Source organism: Sinohyriopsis cumingii, chromosome 18 (assembly GCF_028554795.1).
Source record: "Sinohyriopsis cumingii isolate HCF-2022 chromosome 18, ASM2855479v2, whole genome shotgun sequence".
Lineage (NCBI taxonomy): Eukaryota > Metazoa > Mollusca > Bivalvia > Unionida > Unionidae > Sinohyriopsis > Sinohyriopsis cumingii.
In genome coordinates this window covers 32,640,770-32,660,716 of record NC_142978.1, presented here as the reverse complement: position 1 = coordinate 32,660,716, position 19,947 = coordinate 32,640,770, and the positions used below count along the sequence as shown (strand labels likewise).

Genomic DNA, 19,947 nt, shown 5'->3' with positions numbered 1-19,947 from the left:
CAAAGATGTCACCCTCCAGAAAACCCCAAGGAAAGAAAAGGAAAGGACTACCACCACGTTTAGCCAAACATGGGGACCTGTTATCTGTCCTGTCCAAAGCTTCTCCACCCCTACGAAAAAAACTCATTCAAACGGCCTCCAAAGAGGTCATCGATACCGTGTGCGAATGTTGTTTGAACGTTTTGAAAGGCACGATCCCTTTGTCCAAACACCAGAAACAATGCTTAGGCAAACATCGTCACGTTCTTCGGAAAATGGTTCAAAAGAAAATTCCCATTCGTCAAAAAAAGAAGATGTTGGTCCAACGTGGAGGCATTTTACCTCTCTTGTTAGGCCCCATACTGAAAGGAGTCTTGGGAACCATGTTGGGAGGACTGATGGGAGCAAGATAAAAAGGCCTTCGGAAGTCCCAAGATCTCAGAATTCACCCCTGACAACCCCATGGAAGGACGAAAACTAGCTTTAGTGCCTTACAAACGATGGATGGAATACCATCGGTGGCAAGAACAACGCACCCCGCATTTACCTCCCAATCCCAATTTGAGCGAGATGTCCCAGTTACAACACGAATTGCAGTCCTTGATGGATCGCCAAGATTTGTCCGAAACAGAAAAATCGCAAAAGTACGGTCAACTCTTGCAACGACTGCAACTCTTTCACCAGAAAGCTTTAGACGAAACAGCTCTACCCACTTTGAAAGATTTTAAGACCTTGATGAAAAGTCCAGCACCATCACCAGTACCAGTACCAGTACCACCAGTACCCGTGACCAAGACAGAAAAAGGAAAAGAAGAAGAAGAAGAAGGATTTCAAACTCCACCAGAAAAAGTACGCAAGTTAACAACACCACCTACCTCCAGAATTGGATGGATTAAAAAGATGATGGCCACCCCTTCTTCCTCACAAGAGAAAAAGAAAGTGAAGACAGAAGTGAAGACAGAAGTGAAACAAGAACCGATATCCCCCGCTCAGACATCCTCCTCATCTTCGACACCTATTGCTGGCCGCACACGCAAAGCCTTGCAATCCAAGAAAATACCCCAAGAGAAAAAGAGTAGCCTCTTCCAAGAGTGGGTGCCTTATTAAGACACCAATCAACACAAAAAAATGGAAAAAGTCTTAGCTAGCATTTACTACGATCCCTCCCATCCTGCAGGTTACGCAGGAGTTCAAAAATTGTATCGTGCTGCCAAAACCCGACTGAAAAGTCTCCGTTTACCTCAAGTGCAACGATGGTTACAAGAACAAGCTACCTACACTTTACACAAACCCATTCGACGCAAGTTTGCCAGAAGTCGCACCCGAGTGGAAGGTATCGATCATCAATGGCAAGCCGATTTAGCTGATGTCTCTCATTTGGCCAGCTACAATCGTGGTTACAAATATTTGTTTTGTGTCATTGACGTCTTTTCCAAATTTGCCTGGGTCGTGCCTTTGACTTCCAAATCCAGCAGCGAGTTAGTGCGAGCCCTGCAACGGGTGTTGAAACAAAGCGGTCGTCGCCCTCTTCGATGGCAAACGGACAAAGGCACCGAATTTCTGAACCAAGCTTTCCAAAAAGAATTAAAGAAACGTGACATTCATTTTTTTACCACCGAGAATCCCGAAACCAAAGCCAGCATCGTGGAACGTTTTCAACGCACTTTGAAAGAACGCATGTGGAAATATTTTACGCATCACCACACTCTGAAGTACATCGACATCTTACCGCACCTGGTGCAAGCATACAACCAATCTTACCATCGAAGCATCGGACGTGCCCCGCAAGACGTGACTCCCGACAACGAAGTGCTGGTGTTCGAGCGTCTGTTCGGTACGTCCCCGACGAGGGCTGTCCCCAAGAAAAGTGGAGAGTTGACCGTAGGAGATTGGGTGCGCATTGGCAAAACCAAACGCACTTTCGACAAAGGTTACTTACCTAACTGGACGACCGAATTGTTTCGCGTCACTGGACGAGTGCATGGCCGTCATCCTGCCGTCTATAAATTGGAAGACATGAACGGAGAAGTACTCAAAGGAACGTTTTATTTGCCCGAGTTACAACGTGTCACCAAAAAAGAAGACGACGTGTACGACATCGAAAGCATTCTCGAACGCAGAACCCGTAAAGTGGGCAAACGACGTGTCAAAGAAGTCAAAGTACGTTGGAAAGGATATCCACCCAGTTTCGATTCTTGGATCGACGCTTCGCAAGTCATCGACTATAAAAAGAAGAAGTGACCATCATGCCCTTTCACACAGCAGCAGACGCAGCTACGTCGACCAGTCCTTCTTCCCCTAGTTCTTCTGTGCAAGATTTACAAAAACAACCCTTGTGGGTGTGGTGTGGAGAACGTGTGCCTAAAACGCAAATCGTCTTTTTCTGCCAAATCTTCGTGGTGTATTGTGTCATCGGGGCAGCCATTGCCAATTTGAGTTTGCAACAAGGAGACAAACAATTGTGGACCATTTTATTGAGCAGTTGCATCGGTTACCTACTTCCCAATCCCTCCCTGAAATTCTCCTCGAACGGGAACGTTGTGTCCAGTGCCAGTGCCAGTCACCACTCCAACAACAACCACAACCAGAACCCCATTTTGGGCGTAGACACGTCTCTGACATCCACTAACCCCTCGGAAAGCCACAGAACTCTGGAATTATGAGTCACCAAAACCAATTTTACTTAACCTTACCCAGTGACAGTTCCATGGAGGTGTTTCCCAATAACACGTTGTGCTGTTACACGGCCAAATTACCTCAAGCCATCCCCTTAGACCACGAAGCCCATTGGGAAGTGGCTTTAGTGGAAATGATTCACCCGACCCAAGTCCTCAATGTCCTTCCCAATCAAAATAAATTTGATGTGGAAGTTCATGACGAACAAATACAACAGTATTTGGATACCCATAGCAAATATGACAAGAAAACCCGTACACCAAATCTAAAGTGGACCAGCTATCACTTGTTCATTCCCCCAGGCTATTATTTTAGTGGTCAACATTTGGTCAACACCATAGCCACCAGGTTTAATGGTGTGTTTATGAAAGCTTTGGAAAGTGTCAAAAAAAGTGTCACCCTGGAGTACCACAAAACAGCTCGTCGCTTCCTGATAAAATTTCCTGAGGGGCCCAAAATCATGTCTTTCTTATTTTGTCCTGAATTGTTTGACATGTTGGGCGGTGACATGGAGCTGAGGAAGAAAGTAGAACAACAAAAAGGCGAATTACTAGTCATTTCTGACAACGATACTTTTGCCAAGTATTTTCGTACCCCGGTAGAACTGAACCAAGGACTGAATTTGATGTTCGTGTATTCCGATGTGGTGGAATACAACGTGGTGGGACACACCTCCGTACCGTTACTGCGTGTCATTCCTTTCAAAGTGGATTCTGCCGCAAACGCTGACGAGGAAGGTGGAAACACTTACCACGTCCACCGCGAATTTGTCCATCCTCACTATTTACCTGTCAGCAAGTCGTATTTGGACACGGTCAACATTACTATAAAAGGAGATTTGGGACAAGATATTCCATTCACCAAAGGAAAAGTCACGGTGAAACTCCATTTTCGAAAACGGTTCTCTCACGATTCGTAAGTAAGTCATGTATCCAGTGTACCGAGGGGTGGCTCGACAGCGAGGACACGGTTTAGGAGACATGCTGAAATCGGCCTTTCGTTCGGTGGCTCCGGTGTTGAAACCGATGGTGACACGCGGATTGCACGCCTTGAAAGATGCGGCACTGACGCAAGGCAAAGAATTTCTCCAAAATGTCATCATCGACAAACAAAACCCTAAAGAAGCCTTCATGAGGGCAGGCAAAAATGTCTTGCTGCAAACGGGCAAAGACATTTTGGGCCGACGAGACACACCTATAAATGCCCTGCACGCTACCGAGTCAGGCATTCAGCAAGGACAAGGCAGAAAGAGACGACGAAGAAAACACCCTTTCACCAGACTTCAAGCGAGAAAGGCCAAGAAAAGAAGAACCGTTCGAGACTTAGACGTTTTCGATTATTGAGACACAGAACAAAAAAAAATGATGCACCGAGAGTCTTGCGCTTGTTCCAAGACGGAACTGGATCTGTTTGCCATGCCCCCCACCATGATGACCATGCAAGAATCTCAGTGGGTGGAATTTCACCCCGTCTCCTCATTGACCGATTCCGCTCCCATCGAGTTTGAAATCAAAGGACAGCCCGAAGATTACATCGATCTGAATAGCAGTTACTTGTACCTGAAAGTCAAAATTCTAGATAAGACTGGAGGTCCTATAGACGATGAAGCAGTAGCTCCCGTCAACAATTTCATGCATTCCTTGTTCAGTGGAGTGGACTTGTACTTGAATAACAAACTGGTCAGTAGCAGCATGGATACTTACCCTTATCGTGCCTACCTGGAAAATCTCTTGACGTACGGAATAGATGCCAAGAACACTCATCTCAATGCCTGTGTGGTATGGGAAGCTGACGAAACAGGCGAGTTTGAAACATTCGAAACTGATCCATCAGCCAAAAAAAACAATGCGGGATTTATAGAACGAAGAGACAGAATCAAAGGAGTCGACAAAAGTTTAGAACTGATGGACCGTTTGCATTTGGACATGTGGTTGCAAGAGAAATATTTGCTAAACGGAGTGAATGTTCGCCTGAGACTGAATCGGAGCAGTACCGCTTTCCATTTATTGGGTAATGCTGACGAGTACAAAACCAAAATCCTAGAAGCCAGACTCTACGTACGCCGTGTGGAAGTGTTACCTAAAGTGGGAAACGACATCAGTCAGACGTTGAGCAGAACGACCGCCAAATATCCCATACGACGAGTGGAAGTGAAAACGTTCACCATTCCTGCTGGACAGCGATCCATGATCGAAGATCATCTATTCCAAGGACAGTTACCCAAACGTTTGATCGTTGGTATGGTCGAGAATACAGCCTTCAACGGAGCCTTCGCTAAAAATCCTTTCAACTTTGAACACTTTGACGTGTCTAAGATCGAAGTCAGTCGCGATGGCAAGACCTTGTGTACCCGACCTTTCGAACCTGACTTTAAAAACAAGGATTACTTGAGATCGTACTTGTCCTTGTACGAAGCCACCGGTCAGTTAGGAACCAACACCAGTCACGGTATTACGTACGAAGATTATGCAGGAGGCTATGCTTTGTGGGCGTTTGATTTCACTCCAGACCAAGGCAGCGACGAGGGACATTTCCACCCTATAAAATCCGGCCAGATTCGTGTGGAACTTCAGTTTGCAAATCCTCTGCCAGAGACAGTGAACGTCATCCTGTATGCAGAATTCGATAATACCATAGAAATCAACAGTTTGAGAGAAGTCATTCTAGATTATTAGAAGCCATGGAAGACTGTTATCCCTCTTTACCTAGTGGAGAAACTTTAAAGATGGAATGTGAGGAGACCGTGGAAGGAGAATCCCAAGACGAAGAAATTGTCATGATGAAGTCGAGATGGCCAGAACAAGAAGCCCATTTAGTCTCCTGTTTTGCCAAACACTTGGTCGACAAAATGACGGAATTGATCAAGAAAAATTGCTATGGATGTCAAAACGATCATCCCAGTCAAATTCAACACGATAAATGCTTGATGTTAAGTCAAGAAGAAAAATTGGACGAGTATCTGGACGAAGCTTGGAGTCTCATCTCGAACGAAGACGTGTTGCACCAGTGGTATAAAGACTTGCGTGAACATTCTTGTCCACCATTAACCACTCAAGAGATCCATCGTATCGAAGCTCTCCTGAATCAGAGTGAGGAAACAGAACGAATAACCGTTTATTCGTCAGACATTTTCAAGCAAAAAGTCAGGATAGAATTGACAACGTATTATTACCTGTGAAGAAGAAGAAAAAAAACACACAAATCAATGGATACCTGGGAACTTTATTACCTTTTGAACCACAGTTCGTATACGTCTTCTTGGAATCCCGTCGTCTGTGCTAAAGATGAACTCCCTCATCGCAAACCTAAAGACCATCAAGCTTACGTGATCAACACGGACGACAGTCATCTCCCAGGAACCCACTGGGTAACCGTCTACTTTCCTCAAGAAGGCTGTGTGGAATATTTCGATTCGTACGGATTGCCCCCTTTGGAAGACGATATCATCGACTTTATGAGAAGAAATGCTCAAACCACCCGATTCAATAACGTGAAATTACAAGGCACAGATTCCTTGGTGTGTGGACAATATTGTGTGTATTTTCTGCATCATCGCAGCCTGGGCTATTCCTTAGAACATTTAGTGACTCATTTTGATCCTCGTTCTTCTGCTAGAAACGATGTGAAAGTAGATCGATGGTTTTGTGACCATTATGCTTATCTTTTGTCTCAAGCTAGGAAACGTAGTGTCCATCAATGGCCTAATGATTTCCAACAGTGGAAATCACAATTTCATTCACAACGTTGTCAGCCTTGTTTAAAGTAGATTGTATTTGAAGAAAAAAATGTTTGTGATTTGAAAAAAATTATTTGATGTTATAGTGTTGGATTAATGTTAAAAATGTTGTTGTTGTTTAGTGTTAAGTGATTTTTGAATAAAAAATGTTGTGTTTAGAAAAAATGCCTTTGTCTTTTGTTTAGCTAGAAGAATGTTGGATTGATGCTCTTTCATTTCTTACTATCCCTCTCATGAACGTTGCGGCTCGAAAACCGTGTGGGGGGATGTTTTCCTTCACGTCCGCGCTTTCACTTTAAGAACCGGGTTGTTCCCAGTCTAGCCATCCATTGTCGACTCATCCTCCTAAGAAGATGTGCTCCAAACTAGCTAAGCTCAACGAAGCCTACGTGAATCTGCATAGGGTCAGACACAGTCTGATACCGAAACCAGAAGAAATAGAGAATGTGAGAATGTTAAAAATCACTGAAGACCTGATAGAAGAGCTCTTCAGAGAAGAAATGAACAGGGAGAAAGAAGAATGGACAGAGAAGTACAGACTTCAGAGACAGCAGCAACAGCAGCAACAACAGCAACAGGAGCAACAGCAGCAACCTGAAGCTGACAGAGGCTTTGTCGATTGTCGTATCGACACCAAAGAATTCTTCTTCTCTTTCCGAAGAAGCAGACCTATTGCCAGAAAGTCTATCCTCAGAGGACATCGCATTCTTAGAAACTAAAAGAATGCCATAGCAAAAAAAACAACAAAAAAAACAGCCCTTTTCAGGGCTACCCAATACTCTAGAAAAGAAATAACCATCAATTTGCCAATGTGTGTGTGTGTGTGTGTGTGTGTGTGTGTAGGTAGAGTAGTGTGAAAATAAACACTAACTCTTTATTAAGATATTGTGAGGGTATATGTTTGTGTGTTTGTGTTTGTAAGTGATAAAGTAGGTTGGTGTGGATAGTAGATTAAAATGATGTTTGTTTTTTCTGGGCTGTTTGAGGTGTAGATTTGGGGTTAGATTGGATTGCTTTGCATATGTAAATAGTCTATTGAAGTGATTCATAAAAAATTTTATAATAGTGATGGGTAGCATAAAAAAGTGAGCGAGTGTTTCTTTTAGGTCCGCGCGTTGTTGTTGTTGTTTTTTTGGTCGTGATCTAGGTAAGATGAATTTTATGTTTTTAGGGGGATGTTTTCCTTCACGTCAGCGCTTTCAGTATAAATTGAAACTCGTTCGGCAGTCCAGCTACCCTTGTTGATTGATCAACACCAAAAAAAATGAACACGAGACTTGAGAAACTGTTGGAGCTTCATGTGCATCTGGAATATGCCAGGCGCATATTAAATGAACTGGCCGCTGAAGCCATTGTCGAGGAGGGAAGGATAAGAGAGGAGGAAAGAAGAAAAAAAGAAGAGGAGGAGAGAAGATATAAAGAAGAGGAGGAAAAGGAGAGAAGAAAAAATTTCAGAATCCCAGAGAGTGAAAATTGGGATTCTGAAGCGACATATCCTGCCTCTGCTCTCTCCCCCCAAAAGGTAAAAAGTAACTGGGGGATAAGATGTGTATGTGGCGCCAGGCCTGGAAGGTGCCACCATTAACCAGGTGTCCATGAAGTTCCAAACAAAACAGCCCTTTTCAGGGCTACCCAATACTCTAGAAAAGAAATAACTATTAATTTGCCAATGTGTGTAGGTAGAGTAGTGTGAATATAAACACTAACTCTTTATTAATAGTGGAAGTGTGTGTTTGTGTGTTTGTGTTTGTAAATGGTGAAGTAAGTTTGTGTGAATAGTAAATTATGGGTTTCTTAGCGTATGTGAAGAGTATAGTTAGGGTTATATTATATGAAAAAAGTAGGGGGATGTTTTCCTTCACGTCCGCGCGATGTTGGGTCATCATCTAGGTAAGATCCATTTTATGTTTTAGGGGGATGTTTTCCTTCACGTTCGCGCTTTTCGTATAAGAACCCACAGTATTCGTTGTTCAAACCATTCTGCAAAGAATACAAAGAAGATGGCGTCAAACCAAATGGACAAATTGCAAACCTTGCAAGACGTTTTAGACAACTTAGGAATAATGGAACAGATGCTATTAAGACTGGTTGAAGACCATTATTCCTATAGTCCCCATCGTGTGAAGATGGAAATTAATAACTTAAGGAAAGCAAAGGACAAGATTAGTGGTGTCATGAAAGAGATCAAGGAGGAGAAGGCGGATGAAGAGGAAAGAATAAGAATACGCAATTGGAACGAAAAAATTGAAAAAGAAGAAGAAAATGAAAAGAAGAAGAAAGAAGAGGAGGAAGAGAAGAAGAAAGAAGAGGAGAAGAAAAAAAAGAAAGAGAAGAAGAGTGTAGGAGATAAAATAAGAACTTGGTGGAGGAAAAGAAGAAATTAGAAGAAGAAGAAAACCCAAAGGCCCTTTTCAGGGCCAGCCATATTTCTCGAAAAGAGATAGTCTTTGAATTGCCTACCCCTTTTTTAATTTTTTTTTAAAAAAAAAAAATCCCATGTTCAATTCCCCTTGTCCGTAAAGTGACCCACGATTTATTGCCATGTTCAATTCCCCTTGTCCGTAAAGTGACCCACGATTTATTGCCATGTTAAATTCCCTTGTCCGTAAAGTGACCCACGATTTTTCTCCATGTTAAATTTCCCTTGTCCGTAAAGTGACCCAAGGGTGTTTTTAATGCTAATTCCCATTGTCCGTAAAGCGCCCCCTTATACTACTTCTAATGGAAGTTAAAGTGAATAATAATAATAATTTATCCACAACAATAACTATACCTAGTTCTGCTGCTAATATTACTACAACTACTGCTACGACGACGGTTGATTATTATTGCCGTTAACAGCTTCGTTATCGTTGCCTTCGTTGTAATTACTTTAACATCAACATCATCAACATTATCATCACCTCTGTGAGTGAAAGAGAAAAGACCAGATATATCTGTTATACTATCATGCGTCGTCTGTCCTAGATACGTTTCGATAAAAAATTATACGACCATGCTGCAAAAAAGAATTAAGGGTTGTTCTTCGTTCAGACCACCTCGGTTATTTCCTTGAGAAAGAAATATATTTCAGATATATGTCGGTGCAGTAATTTACAGAAAAATAAATAAAAAATTGGTTCGCCGAACCTTCTTCGCAATAAAAGAAACCGCAATCTATTTTGATCATATCAACTATTTCTACAACTGGATTGACCGTAGGGTTGACTGAGAAGCTGCAAATGAAACAATTTGTCGATGAATTTGCACCTTCATGGTCAGTCTTTATTTCGTAAATAACTCAAGTGGTCATAACAACTAATGGCAGCGATCGTTATACGAAATTATGATTGGATTGCTGTTCTTACTGCTGATCTTGGAACTCAGTGAAAAGTAAACATGCTTGAATCTACGACACCAGGCTTCAAAGCTGGTCTGTTTCGTCTAACGCTCTAATTTACTCGGTATCGGTGTCACACTTAACAGGACACATCTTATGAACTTTTTTCTCGGCCGTGGGCGCGACACGAAGTTTGTGATTTTTTTTTTTAATGACTACATTTCCTCTTTGTGTCAGTAGGGTCACGTACATCACATGATGTAGGTCACGTAATGCAGAGCTGAGTACATATATTTTGAACGTAACCAGAATCAACAGGTATTCCGTAATTATATTCGTCGGGGGGGGGGGGGGGGAGAGGCCTTACCTTATTACAAGGTGCCACAGTCGTTGTCGTTGATGTTGTGTTCGTTGTTAGCATCTGAGATGTTTCTTGCTTCAAAGTAACTTTTTGGGACTTGTTTTATTAGTGGTCAACTTCTTTAATGTATTTCTTGGGGGAATGGTTTGGAGTGAAGCTGATTTATGTGATGTCGGACTTGGCGATGTTGTTTCAGTGGTTTGATGTGTTATCGTATTGGGTTTTAGTGTCGTTGTAATTTTTGCTGAATTTATTGTTGAGTTTGTAGTTGACATTTGGTATGTTTCTTTTTTTAAAGTAGCTGTTTTGGGAGTGGTTATATTAGTGGGTAATTCCTTTAATGTAGTTGTTTCGGGAGTGGTTTTTGTATTTGTTAATTGCCGTGGTGTTGTACTTGGTGACGTTATGATGATAGTTTGATTTTTGGCTAAACCAGTGGTTGAACTTGTACGTACAGGTGTTATCGTTGGGGATGGCGTGGGTGTCGACTGTGTTTTTGTGCTCACTGTTTTGTAGCTTTGTTCTGGTGTTTCCGTTGTGCTTGGCCTAGAAGTAGTTGTCGCATCCGGTGTTGGTTTAGATGTTTTGCCATTGCAGAGGTCCGATGAATTGTGCCCCTGTGAAAGAGAATACATGAATAACTAATTAAAGCACATAAAGTTGAATAAGACAGGTATCTTATATCAATGATACCTTAATAATGCTCAATGCAAAGGAAGGTTCTTCCCTCAGATCTGGAATAATAGGTTCCACTATTATATATATATATATATATATATATATATATATATATATATATATATATATATATATATATATACTGACACTGTTTTTAATAAAACTTGGGGGACAGTGCGCTACCATCCGTCAATCAGTGTCTTGCTATATATCACCTTTAAACGGCTAGGCGAAAAATACTAAAACTTTATCCTTTTCTTGCCCGAGCGATAAAAATCTGCGAGACGGATGTCATTCTTAGTTCTCGCCATTGAAGCCCGGGGGGAGGGGTGCCTAAAGGATGAAACGTAATAAAGGTTTCATTTACATTATTCATTATTCATTTACATTGACATGTTCAAATATTTTGTGACCAAATATCATTATACAGTCATAGTATGAAAGATCATTCGTATATGTGATTTAATTTTGAATTAGGACCCCAAAGTCACTACTATTTAAAGATGGGATGAATACCCGGAGGGTAAGGGACTTGGGCTATGCAATAAATAGCATGAAAATTTGATATACCAAGTCTCCTCGATATTCACTTCCCCGATCATCATTTTTCTAAGGAATATGCATATATGTGGTTGTAAGTATGAATATGTATATAGGCGTGTATGTGTATACGCATACGTTTATACGCATGAATATATATATATATATATATATATATATATATATATATATATATATATATATATATATATATATATATACACATGAGTATGTATAGATGGATATACGTATCTATGTTTGCATATGCATATGTATGTATATCTATATGTGTGTATATATCTTTACATCTGTATGCATACATCTACATATATTCGAAGCTATTATACTACAATCCAAATACGATTCAATGTATTTGTCCGAGAACGTCAGCGTAAAGCTCAGTAATATGAGAACTATTCATCAATTTCGGCATATGTACCAGTAAGTTTTTGTGCGTGAGCTATTATATCACATGTGGTTGCACCTTCTCTATTCCTTACAATATCTATCTCAAACAATGATTGCTTTAAATTATTATAGTTCTTAAATTCATTAAAATGTAACTTCCGTTTTCTATGAAATATTACGTATTTTGCATTTGTGATAGAAAGGCCATTCTAAGTTGGAAGAAACTCGCTCCTAACTCTTTCATTCGGAATTGTCTACGTTGTTTCTACAAGACTAAAATATGCCTCAGATGAGTGTCGACGCAGTAATTTACAGATAAATCTTACAGTTGAAATGCCTCCGCAAAAAGAAACCCTAATATACTGCGAATACCTTGGCTATTTCTGACATTGGGTTGACTGTAGGACTGACCGAGATGCTGCGAATTGAAAAAATCTAACTGTATCATTCATAACTTCTCGGCCAATTCTTATTTCGTAAATAGACAAAGTGGTCCGAATGGAAACCAATGATATACATTCGAGATATGATCTGTACTGACCTCGAAGTTACAAATGTAACCATTGTTTTCTCTTGATATGCAATCAAATATGTTTAAAACCGAAAAGAGATGGCGAGTCATTGCAGTTGCTGTCATTAGCAACTGTAAATATGTGAATATTAAAACATTTTATTTTTGTCATAAATTGTAATTCCTACTTTTCTTGGCCTAATAGAGATAAAATAGTGAAATGGGAAGAACAAAATAGGATAATATAAAGGATATGGAAAAGTAAATCGGGGAAAAGCTAAATGTAAATGTATTTGCATTATTCAAGACGTTCTCGTGTGGCAGCTCGGACACCATACCTCTACGTTGCAACCACTTTCAGTCCATTCCTGTCGATACCAATCAACTGAATCTGAACACCTATGCAATTTAGCACACCACAGGCACTTGAATGCTGTTTTCTGGGTGACACACGTAATACAATCTTTTGCCAAGTTACACGCTGAAAAAATACAAAATTCATTTATTTATGAAATAAGAAATTATATATTTATTTTTTAAACGTTTGCTGCAATCGAAACGCACAATGCAAAGCAAAGGCACGACCATAAAATCGACTTTGTCTTACGTTGAATTTTGTATGCTTTCAGAGCCTGATATAACATTGTACATCACCATCACCATGACAACCATCGTACAATTCGTGGCCGTACAGTCGCATACTATCCTTTCGATTATGCTCAGATGTCTGGATAAAAAAAGTAGGTAAAGCAAGATATAATAAGAGAAAGGCGATACCATACCGACAGAAGAATGAAGCAACCCAAACTTCAATTAGAGACTAAACGTTTGCATTTCTCTCTCTCTCTCTCTCTCTCTCTCTCTCTCTCTATATATATATATATATATATATATATATATATATATATATATATATATAAACTTCAATACAAGTAGGACCCGGTCGACGTAAAGGCATCTGGCCCGGAAAACAGGAACTCTGTAACAGAACATGTTGCTTTGGTTACTTTCAATCCTACTTGCTCGCATTGCTTGTTGGCCAAGGTGTTCGACCATATTTGAAATGTGCTATCTTTACAAAGTCGCGTAATCAGCTTTGTCACTATCTGGGTTAGATGCCGAGTATTATCGAAGTCTTGATGAAAAATGTCAATAATGTTGTCAAAGTCCAAACGACTGCTATTCATTAAAAAATTATAATGGTAAATAAGAGATTAGACAATGCTTTTCCATTATGATAAGATATATACACAATTAATCAACTTCGCAATTCGCGCGAGAGCGTTGAAAAAGAATACCGAGCGGTATGCGAAAGGCAGGTATGCTTACAATTATTAGCACTTCTTCCAGATGAGCCATGGTTGGTTTTGAGACAACTTCCCACTGATGAACCACGGCAAGATGCAAAGGCAGCGCAAACAATAAACCAACTCTAACAATCCGCACGAAAACCTGGTATAAGGATATTGAGAGGTACAGCAAAGACATCTAGACTAGCGCTATTAGGACTCTCTCTTCCTCCAGAGGAGCCGCTTTCGACCGTGAGACACCTGCGTTACTTATTAAGATTGCTCAACAGGCCAGGCTATCTGAAGTCACACATGTGGTCGCTGATGAGGAAAACCATCGCCATATCGGACGTATAATTGCTGGCTAGGCTGTTGCGTGTAGCCCTCAAATAATAAAATTTCCAGAATTCAAGTTACACAAGCGCTCTCGTGATCTCGAAGATTACCAGGAAATTATCCCAAACATAAGAAAGCCAAGCATGATTGTAAAGTGTCAATTTTGAACTGTTTTGAGCCTTAAAGTTGAATGCATTGAGCGTTAAAATTTTATCACATTTAAGCCAGAAAAGTCTTTGTGAAGGGTCATTTCGATCTTTCTTCTTTTCTCCCCCCCCCCGTCAGTGTTAAAACTTGAAAGGCTAGAATTTATAACTCAGTGAGATTGACCAAGGCATTGCAACGCTGTCCTGAGAGAGCAAACATTTGAGCTAAGAACTATAACCGCTTGATAGGAACCCATGTAAAATTATCATTTTCAAAGAGAAATTGATATGCACCGTAGTTCGCAGATTCTATGCTGTCTAAAATATGACGAAAGAAATTATTATCTTGCGATAATGTAGGAACCGCTGCTTACGACTGGCCAGAGTAAATTAAGGCGTACACTTTAGAAGTAATGTGAATTTAAAGTGACGACCCTGGTCGAAATTCTTTAGTCTGAAATCCTGTGAGAGGAGAAGTGGCTGCTTGGAAGCCTAAAAAGAATAGTGCTTTCCTCGTTACAAAAGATAAGTGGATCAGATGGCTGTGTCTTGTAAGAAAAGAAAGGGTTTAGTGCTTGGACGCACAATTTCTGAAATTAGAACAGCATTAAGGTATGCAATTTTAATTTTCCACGCAATCTTCTTTTTTTGATTGTTTGTTTTGTGCAAATGTGCTTGATATGACTGGGATCTATATTATGCATCGTTAATTCAGTTTCATGGAAATCTGTTGATGCTAGGGTTGTTATGCAATTTATCTCTGTAATTTTACAGTTACTAGTTCATTGAAAGAAATGACGGTTGGATGCTATCCATATTTTCACATGTGTAGGATTTCATAGGGTTATATGAAATAATTTCCTTTGTTAGGACGACAATGATTATTGTGAGTTAACGATACTTGCATATTTACATCTGATTTTGTAATGTTTAAATAATCTTGTAAGTTAGGGATTGCTGTGAGCTAGAATTGTTTAATTGTACGCAATAGCAATCGAGCATGTGGTAGAGTAGATAATATACGGTAATATTGGATATGCCGCTCACGTGTTAATTTGTGGTCGGTCGCTGAGAAGTAAGAGTGGTGATCTATCGGATTAAGTCAGAATTTATTTATGCAGTGTGGATAGCTAGTATGCTTCTGAGTAACGTAAATGAGGGAACTTAGGTACATGTAGAAAGTGGTACATATAGAAATTTAAGGGTAATTTTGTCCTTTACGTAACAGCTTTCTGGGAGAAGACGGTACAGTCATCTTTCTTATTCTACCTAAGGCCTAATTATATAAACAAAATCCACTACAAGAAACAAAGTAACTGGATGTATGCCGTATTCCAAACTAAATACACAAGAGCAGACTCATCATTACACAACAACAACATTATTAATGCGCACAAATTCCGCCTAGATAAATCTGAACTTAGTCGCGTGCTATGCATAACTTTGGAAAGGAAATGGCATTTCGTTCTCCTTAAAATTGTAATTTGGAGTCATATTGAATGAATACGCATTATAACAAATTTTCCATTTGACCTGGAATGAATAGATGATGGTATTTTTTGTCGATTCTACGAAATTTTGTGATATTGGGCTGGATTCATATGTGCAAATTCTACATGAAATACATCGGATTTCAGCAGCGAGGGAGAAGCGTGTTTATATCTGCAAGTATGTTTCTGTTCTGTCATTGAATATTTGAAATCATCATGTTGGAAAAATATGAAGTCTTACAACTGCAATTATCAAACATTCGCTATGGAATTTAATGTTTATTTCATTTTGAGTGCAGTATGGAGAATATAATTGCACTTGGAATGTTGTCTAAATTACAGTACAATCTCGAAATGTGTAATCAATCATGAGAACCCTTGACATGGCTCATGTAATTTGGATTTGCACAACTCAGAAAGTACATTTTGAGGAAATTCAGGATGTAAGTATTTTTTTTTTTTGCAATTCTTATTGCCAGCTAAAGTAGACAGTTTATGCCTTGTCACTTGCATGTTATTTGTAGGCACCCAGCAATGTTATGAACTCTGGCGTCTATCACCCAGATAAATCTGAAACATGGTATGAAAAAGTTAACCCGGAATGTATCAAAGTAGCAGGTAAGTGACAGTCCACGAAACATCTGCTTTAGTTCATTCGGAAACAATTTTAATCAATAAAACGTAAAGGGCCTCGTGCTTGAGTATACATGATTTGTTTACAAATCTTAAGTGCTGGCGTCTGCGTCTATTGTTTGTTTACAATAGAAAGTAGTTCCTTTATGAGTGCAATATGAATTGTGCGCGCTAGTTCAATATCGTAAAATACAGCACGATCGAGACAATGTAAAGTTAACGGAGTAAAAAATGAGCAGATAATAATATATACTATTCACTTTATTTTGATCTTTGACACCATCAGTGGTAAATACAGAGTCTCAGCCTTGATGACTCAAGTCTCTCTGTGTTACATATTGTTCAGATTCTCAGCAAATGCACCCCCGGGCGATCTGCTCTCGATTACTTTGACGGAGCCTGTGTATCTTCCATGTCACAATCCATGGCTGTCGCAACTTTGTTTCATCCTTGTCGACCAGGATGTGAACCGCTTTAGACCTTCGCGGAAAACCTTTGATAATACGACTGTACGTTACAGATCGACATGACATTTAATGTATACTGTGACGATTGTATGCGGGAGAATCGTTTGTGTTGGCGACACGAGACATCAGGTTTATAAGACAATGCACGGAAATGGTCTCGGTGATGTTGTTCACAGAAGTGCATGGGTCCTCACTTCAGGATTTACACCAGTCACTAAGAAGCTACGATGTAAGCTGATGGTAGTATCAAAAGTGCCGCTGTGAATTAGTTGAAAAAGTATTGGATAGCAGATATTGCAATCGAGTATGACGATTAGTGACTCGACAACCAAAGATTTAACTGAACGTTCCATTTCACTTCCATCCATGAAAACAGCCGCAGTAAAACTATCAACAATGCACCTCACCGACATCTGGTCGAGTTCATTCAAACGACAGTCTGTAAACTGTCGTTGTTGCTGTAGAAAATGTAATATGTTTTAATACCAATTGCAATCTTAGATTTGCGCAGCGTCAAGTACAGCTTCATTGAGTCTCGTCGTCGTCTTCTTGTGGGATTCATCTCAGTCATGTATGCGGGTTTTGCAGAGATGTCCGCGAGGTTGTTTTCAGAACCAAATACAAACTTATGTTATACAGAAAACCAAACACCAAAGACTTGGCGTGATGGGCGTGTTGATGTTAAAATTGAATCGTCAATATTGACTTTGTGGTTTCCTGTAATAACCCCTTCGATCGATGCAGAAATGTTTCTGTTGTAGTTTATGGGCTCTGTAGGTACCTCAGCGCTGTCGTATTCCACGCTCACCACAATCTCGACACAAAGCAACATCCACCAGTTTTCATGGTAAATAGGAACCCAACCAGGTTTCAACACTCCAAAAGACGTGTTTATGTTGTTCCAAGAAATGGCTCCAATGAACGGCGGGCAGGATGATATTTAACCGTTCAGGAGTGTATGAAGTTTCTTTCCATCAAGAACCCTCCGAAAACATTTTGCTTGACTTCGAGAACAATCATGTCGCACGTGCATGTCACAAGCTATGGTTGTACGTGTATCGGCATGAAAACGTTGACACGGGTCTGCCGATTCCAGAAATACTTCACTAACTTGTACCCGATTTAATACTTTCTGTTGGAACAACTAAACATGTACTTGCAGTCCGTGGTTGGCATGCACTTTCATGCACGTGTAACGGATGCCCCGCTGACGGTAACTGATGTCATGTTGTGATTCTCTCAGGCAAGACTATGTTGTTGGTGTCGGATGATGGCCCATGACGCTATTGTGTAAAACTTATAAACATTTGTCATCATTGAACAGTAGCTTCAAAAATAATATCACATCACGAAGTTTATGTTGGTCTTAGTGAAAACCAGAGCTTAAAAGTAAAGAGCGCAATAAGAAATGATTGCGGGCTCACACTGGGCTTTCTTGAACAAAGTTCACTGGAAATGACTCCTTGTGGAGAACTCACACACAACTTAACAACGTTCAGAAGACCAAATAAAAGAACACCTCGGTAACCTTAAAAATCATGAAGTCGGAGGTGACCCAAATGCAACAGAGAGGTGGAATATTTCCATTGATCGCGAATATTCTAGTACTGATGGCGGCTGCAGTTCATGTGGTTGCAAAAGCGTCTACGATAGTGGCCGTTGGAACTGCATCCGGCAGAGCTCTAAAAATGCGGTTGGTGGACGTTGTTGTCTCGAGTCCAAATAGTGTTTCATTGACTAACAGATATAAAATAAATTCTTTGACTCACTGGGTTAACTCGAGAAATTAAACCTCTGGCTAAGATTTTTGCCAACCCGGAACGGCTCGTAAAATATCCTCAAGGAAGGGTCTTACGTTGTGACCTCACCGATGACAGTCACGAAGCCGAGTCCATTGTCCAATTATAATTTACTTACTATGGCGAAGTCATTCAAGCAAAAATCGAATATTATAATTAAAATCAGATCAGAAATATGACATCCACAACTACAACAAACTCAGCCAATCGAATTCCTGAGAACCTGAGACTCCAAAGGGTCGTCGCCTCAAGATTGAGCTGACAAAGAGTCTACTGTTATTACTGGCCCAAAATCTGTTCCCATCCTTTTGGCGGCATTCCGGCCAACAATATCTTCGTGTTCTAATCCGACAAAAGTAGCACCTGGAAGACCGTAGACCTGGTAAGAGACGTCTAAGAAACCAAACCCATTAACCAGAAGTCCAGTAGTAGATTACTGCCCTGAAAGACGATGCCATCAAACTAAGCATTGGAGCCAAGGAGCCAATCCTTTCTGCAGCGATGGACATCGGTTTCGCCGCCTACTGAGTTAATATCGTGAAATCAAGCCTGCGTCTTCTGCTTGGGTGGCCCGACATGGTCGACTCCGATAGCACCATTGTAATCAGAGCTATAACATTGTGTCCAGCATCGGGTAGATCACCACAAAGATTTATGTATTGTACGTGGAATAGAACAAACGATGAAGATCTGGCACACACAAGTAAATATGCGTGACTCGATTTTTAGAAAACTAAACCGATAGAACTTATTTTGGTGGCGCTATACAGTTTCGCATTTTGCATAGGGTTAGGATTTTAAAGAAAAAGAATGTCCCCGGCTTTCCTCACTGGTTATACTGGCTATTTAAAAAAGACCTTGTATATCTTAGGTATAATGCAAAGAACCTTTAATTCCCTTTATTTTGGTGTATGATTGATGGGTGTACTATGGGATATAGAGTATACAGCTTGGCCTTACTTCAAATGTGCACCTTGCAAAAAAGTGCTAGCTCTACTTGGTCATTTTCACTTCCTGAACTTCAGAGGTAAATTGTATATAAAAGAGCCGATAACATTTTTTTACATTTTATATATTTGGTAATTCATTCATTGCACTTTCAGAAGCTGGTATTGTCTTGTCTGGCAAAATTCATTTTCCCTGTTTTAATAGCTGCTATGTATAGTGTACTTTAGACTAATTCAGACTGATTTTTTAACACAAGGGAGCAGTCATTTTAGTTAGCAGTGTGCTTAAATCATGTAAAATTTCCAAAAGTACAATATCCAAAAGAAATATCATCCACATTACATTAATGTAGCATAGCGGTATGCAAACATTCTCTCCTCTGTGCATGCTTTAAATACGAACTACTTCACCTTACATACGTCACTCTCTCAAAAGTACATATTATCTGGTGAGCGCCACCTTTACTATACTCATGTCATACAAAATGGCAGCCTAATGTTTGAATCCCGTTTGTCCCAGAATGTTTTGACCTGTTTAACATGGGGCTCCCCTGTGTCCGTATCATAGAGACCAATACTGTTAAATCAATGGACATTTTTTAACATTACATTTCACGGGGGGGGGGAGGGGT

The 19,947-nt window shown here is 40.2% G+C and overlaps 1 protein-coding gene across 1 annotated transcript in view; it reads right to left on the bottom strand.

The window, feature by feature from the left end:
- The window catches only part of LOC149776335 (plexin domain-containing protein 1-like), an 85,681-nt gene that overhangs the window by 9,790 nt on the left and 55,944 nt on the right, over nucleotides 1-19,947 (bottom strand). The window contains exons 9-10 of the mRNA XM_089942848.1: nucleotides 12,547-12,689; nucleotides 10,578-10,688 (exon numbers count right to left, since the gene is read on the bottom strand). Coding sequence (XP_089798974.1) covers nucleotides 10,578-10,688; nucleotides 12,547-12,689 — 254 coding nt within the window. The remainder of the gene's footprint in view (nucleotides 1-10,577; nucleotides 10,689-12,546; nucleotides 12,690-19,947) is intronic.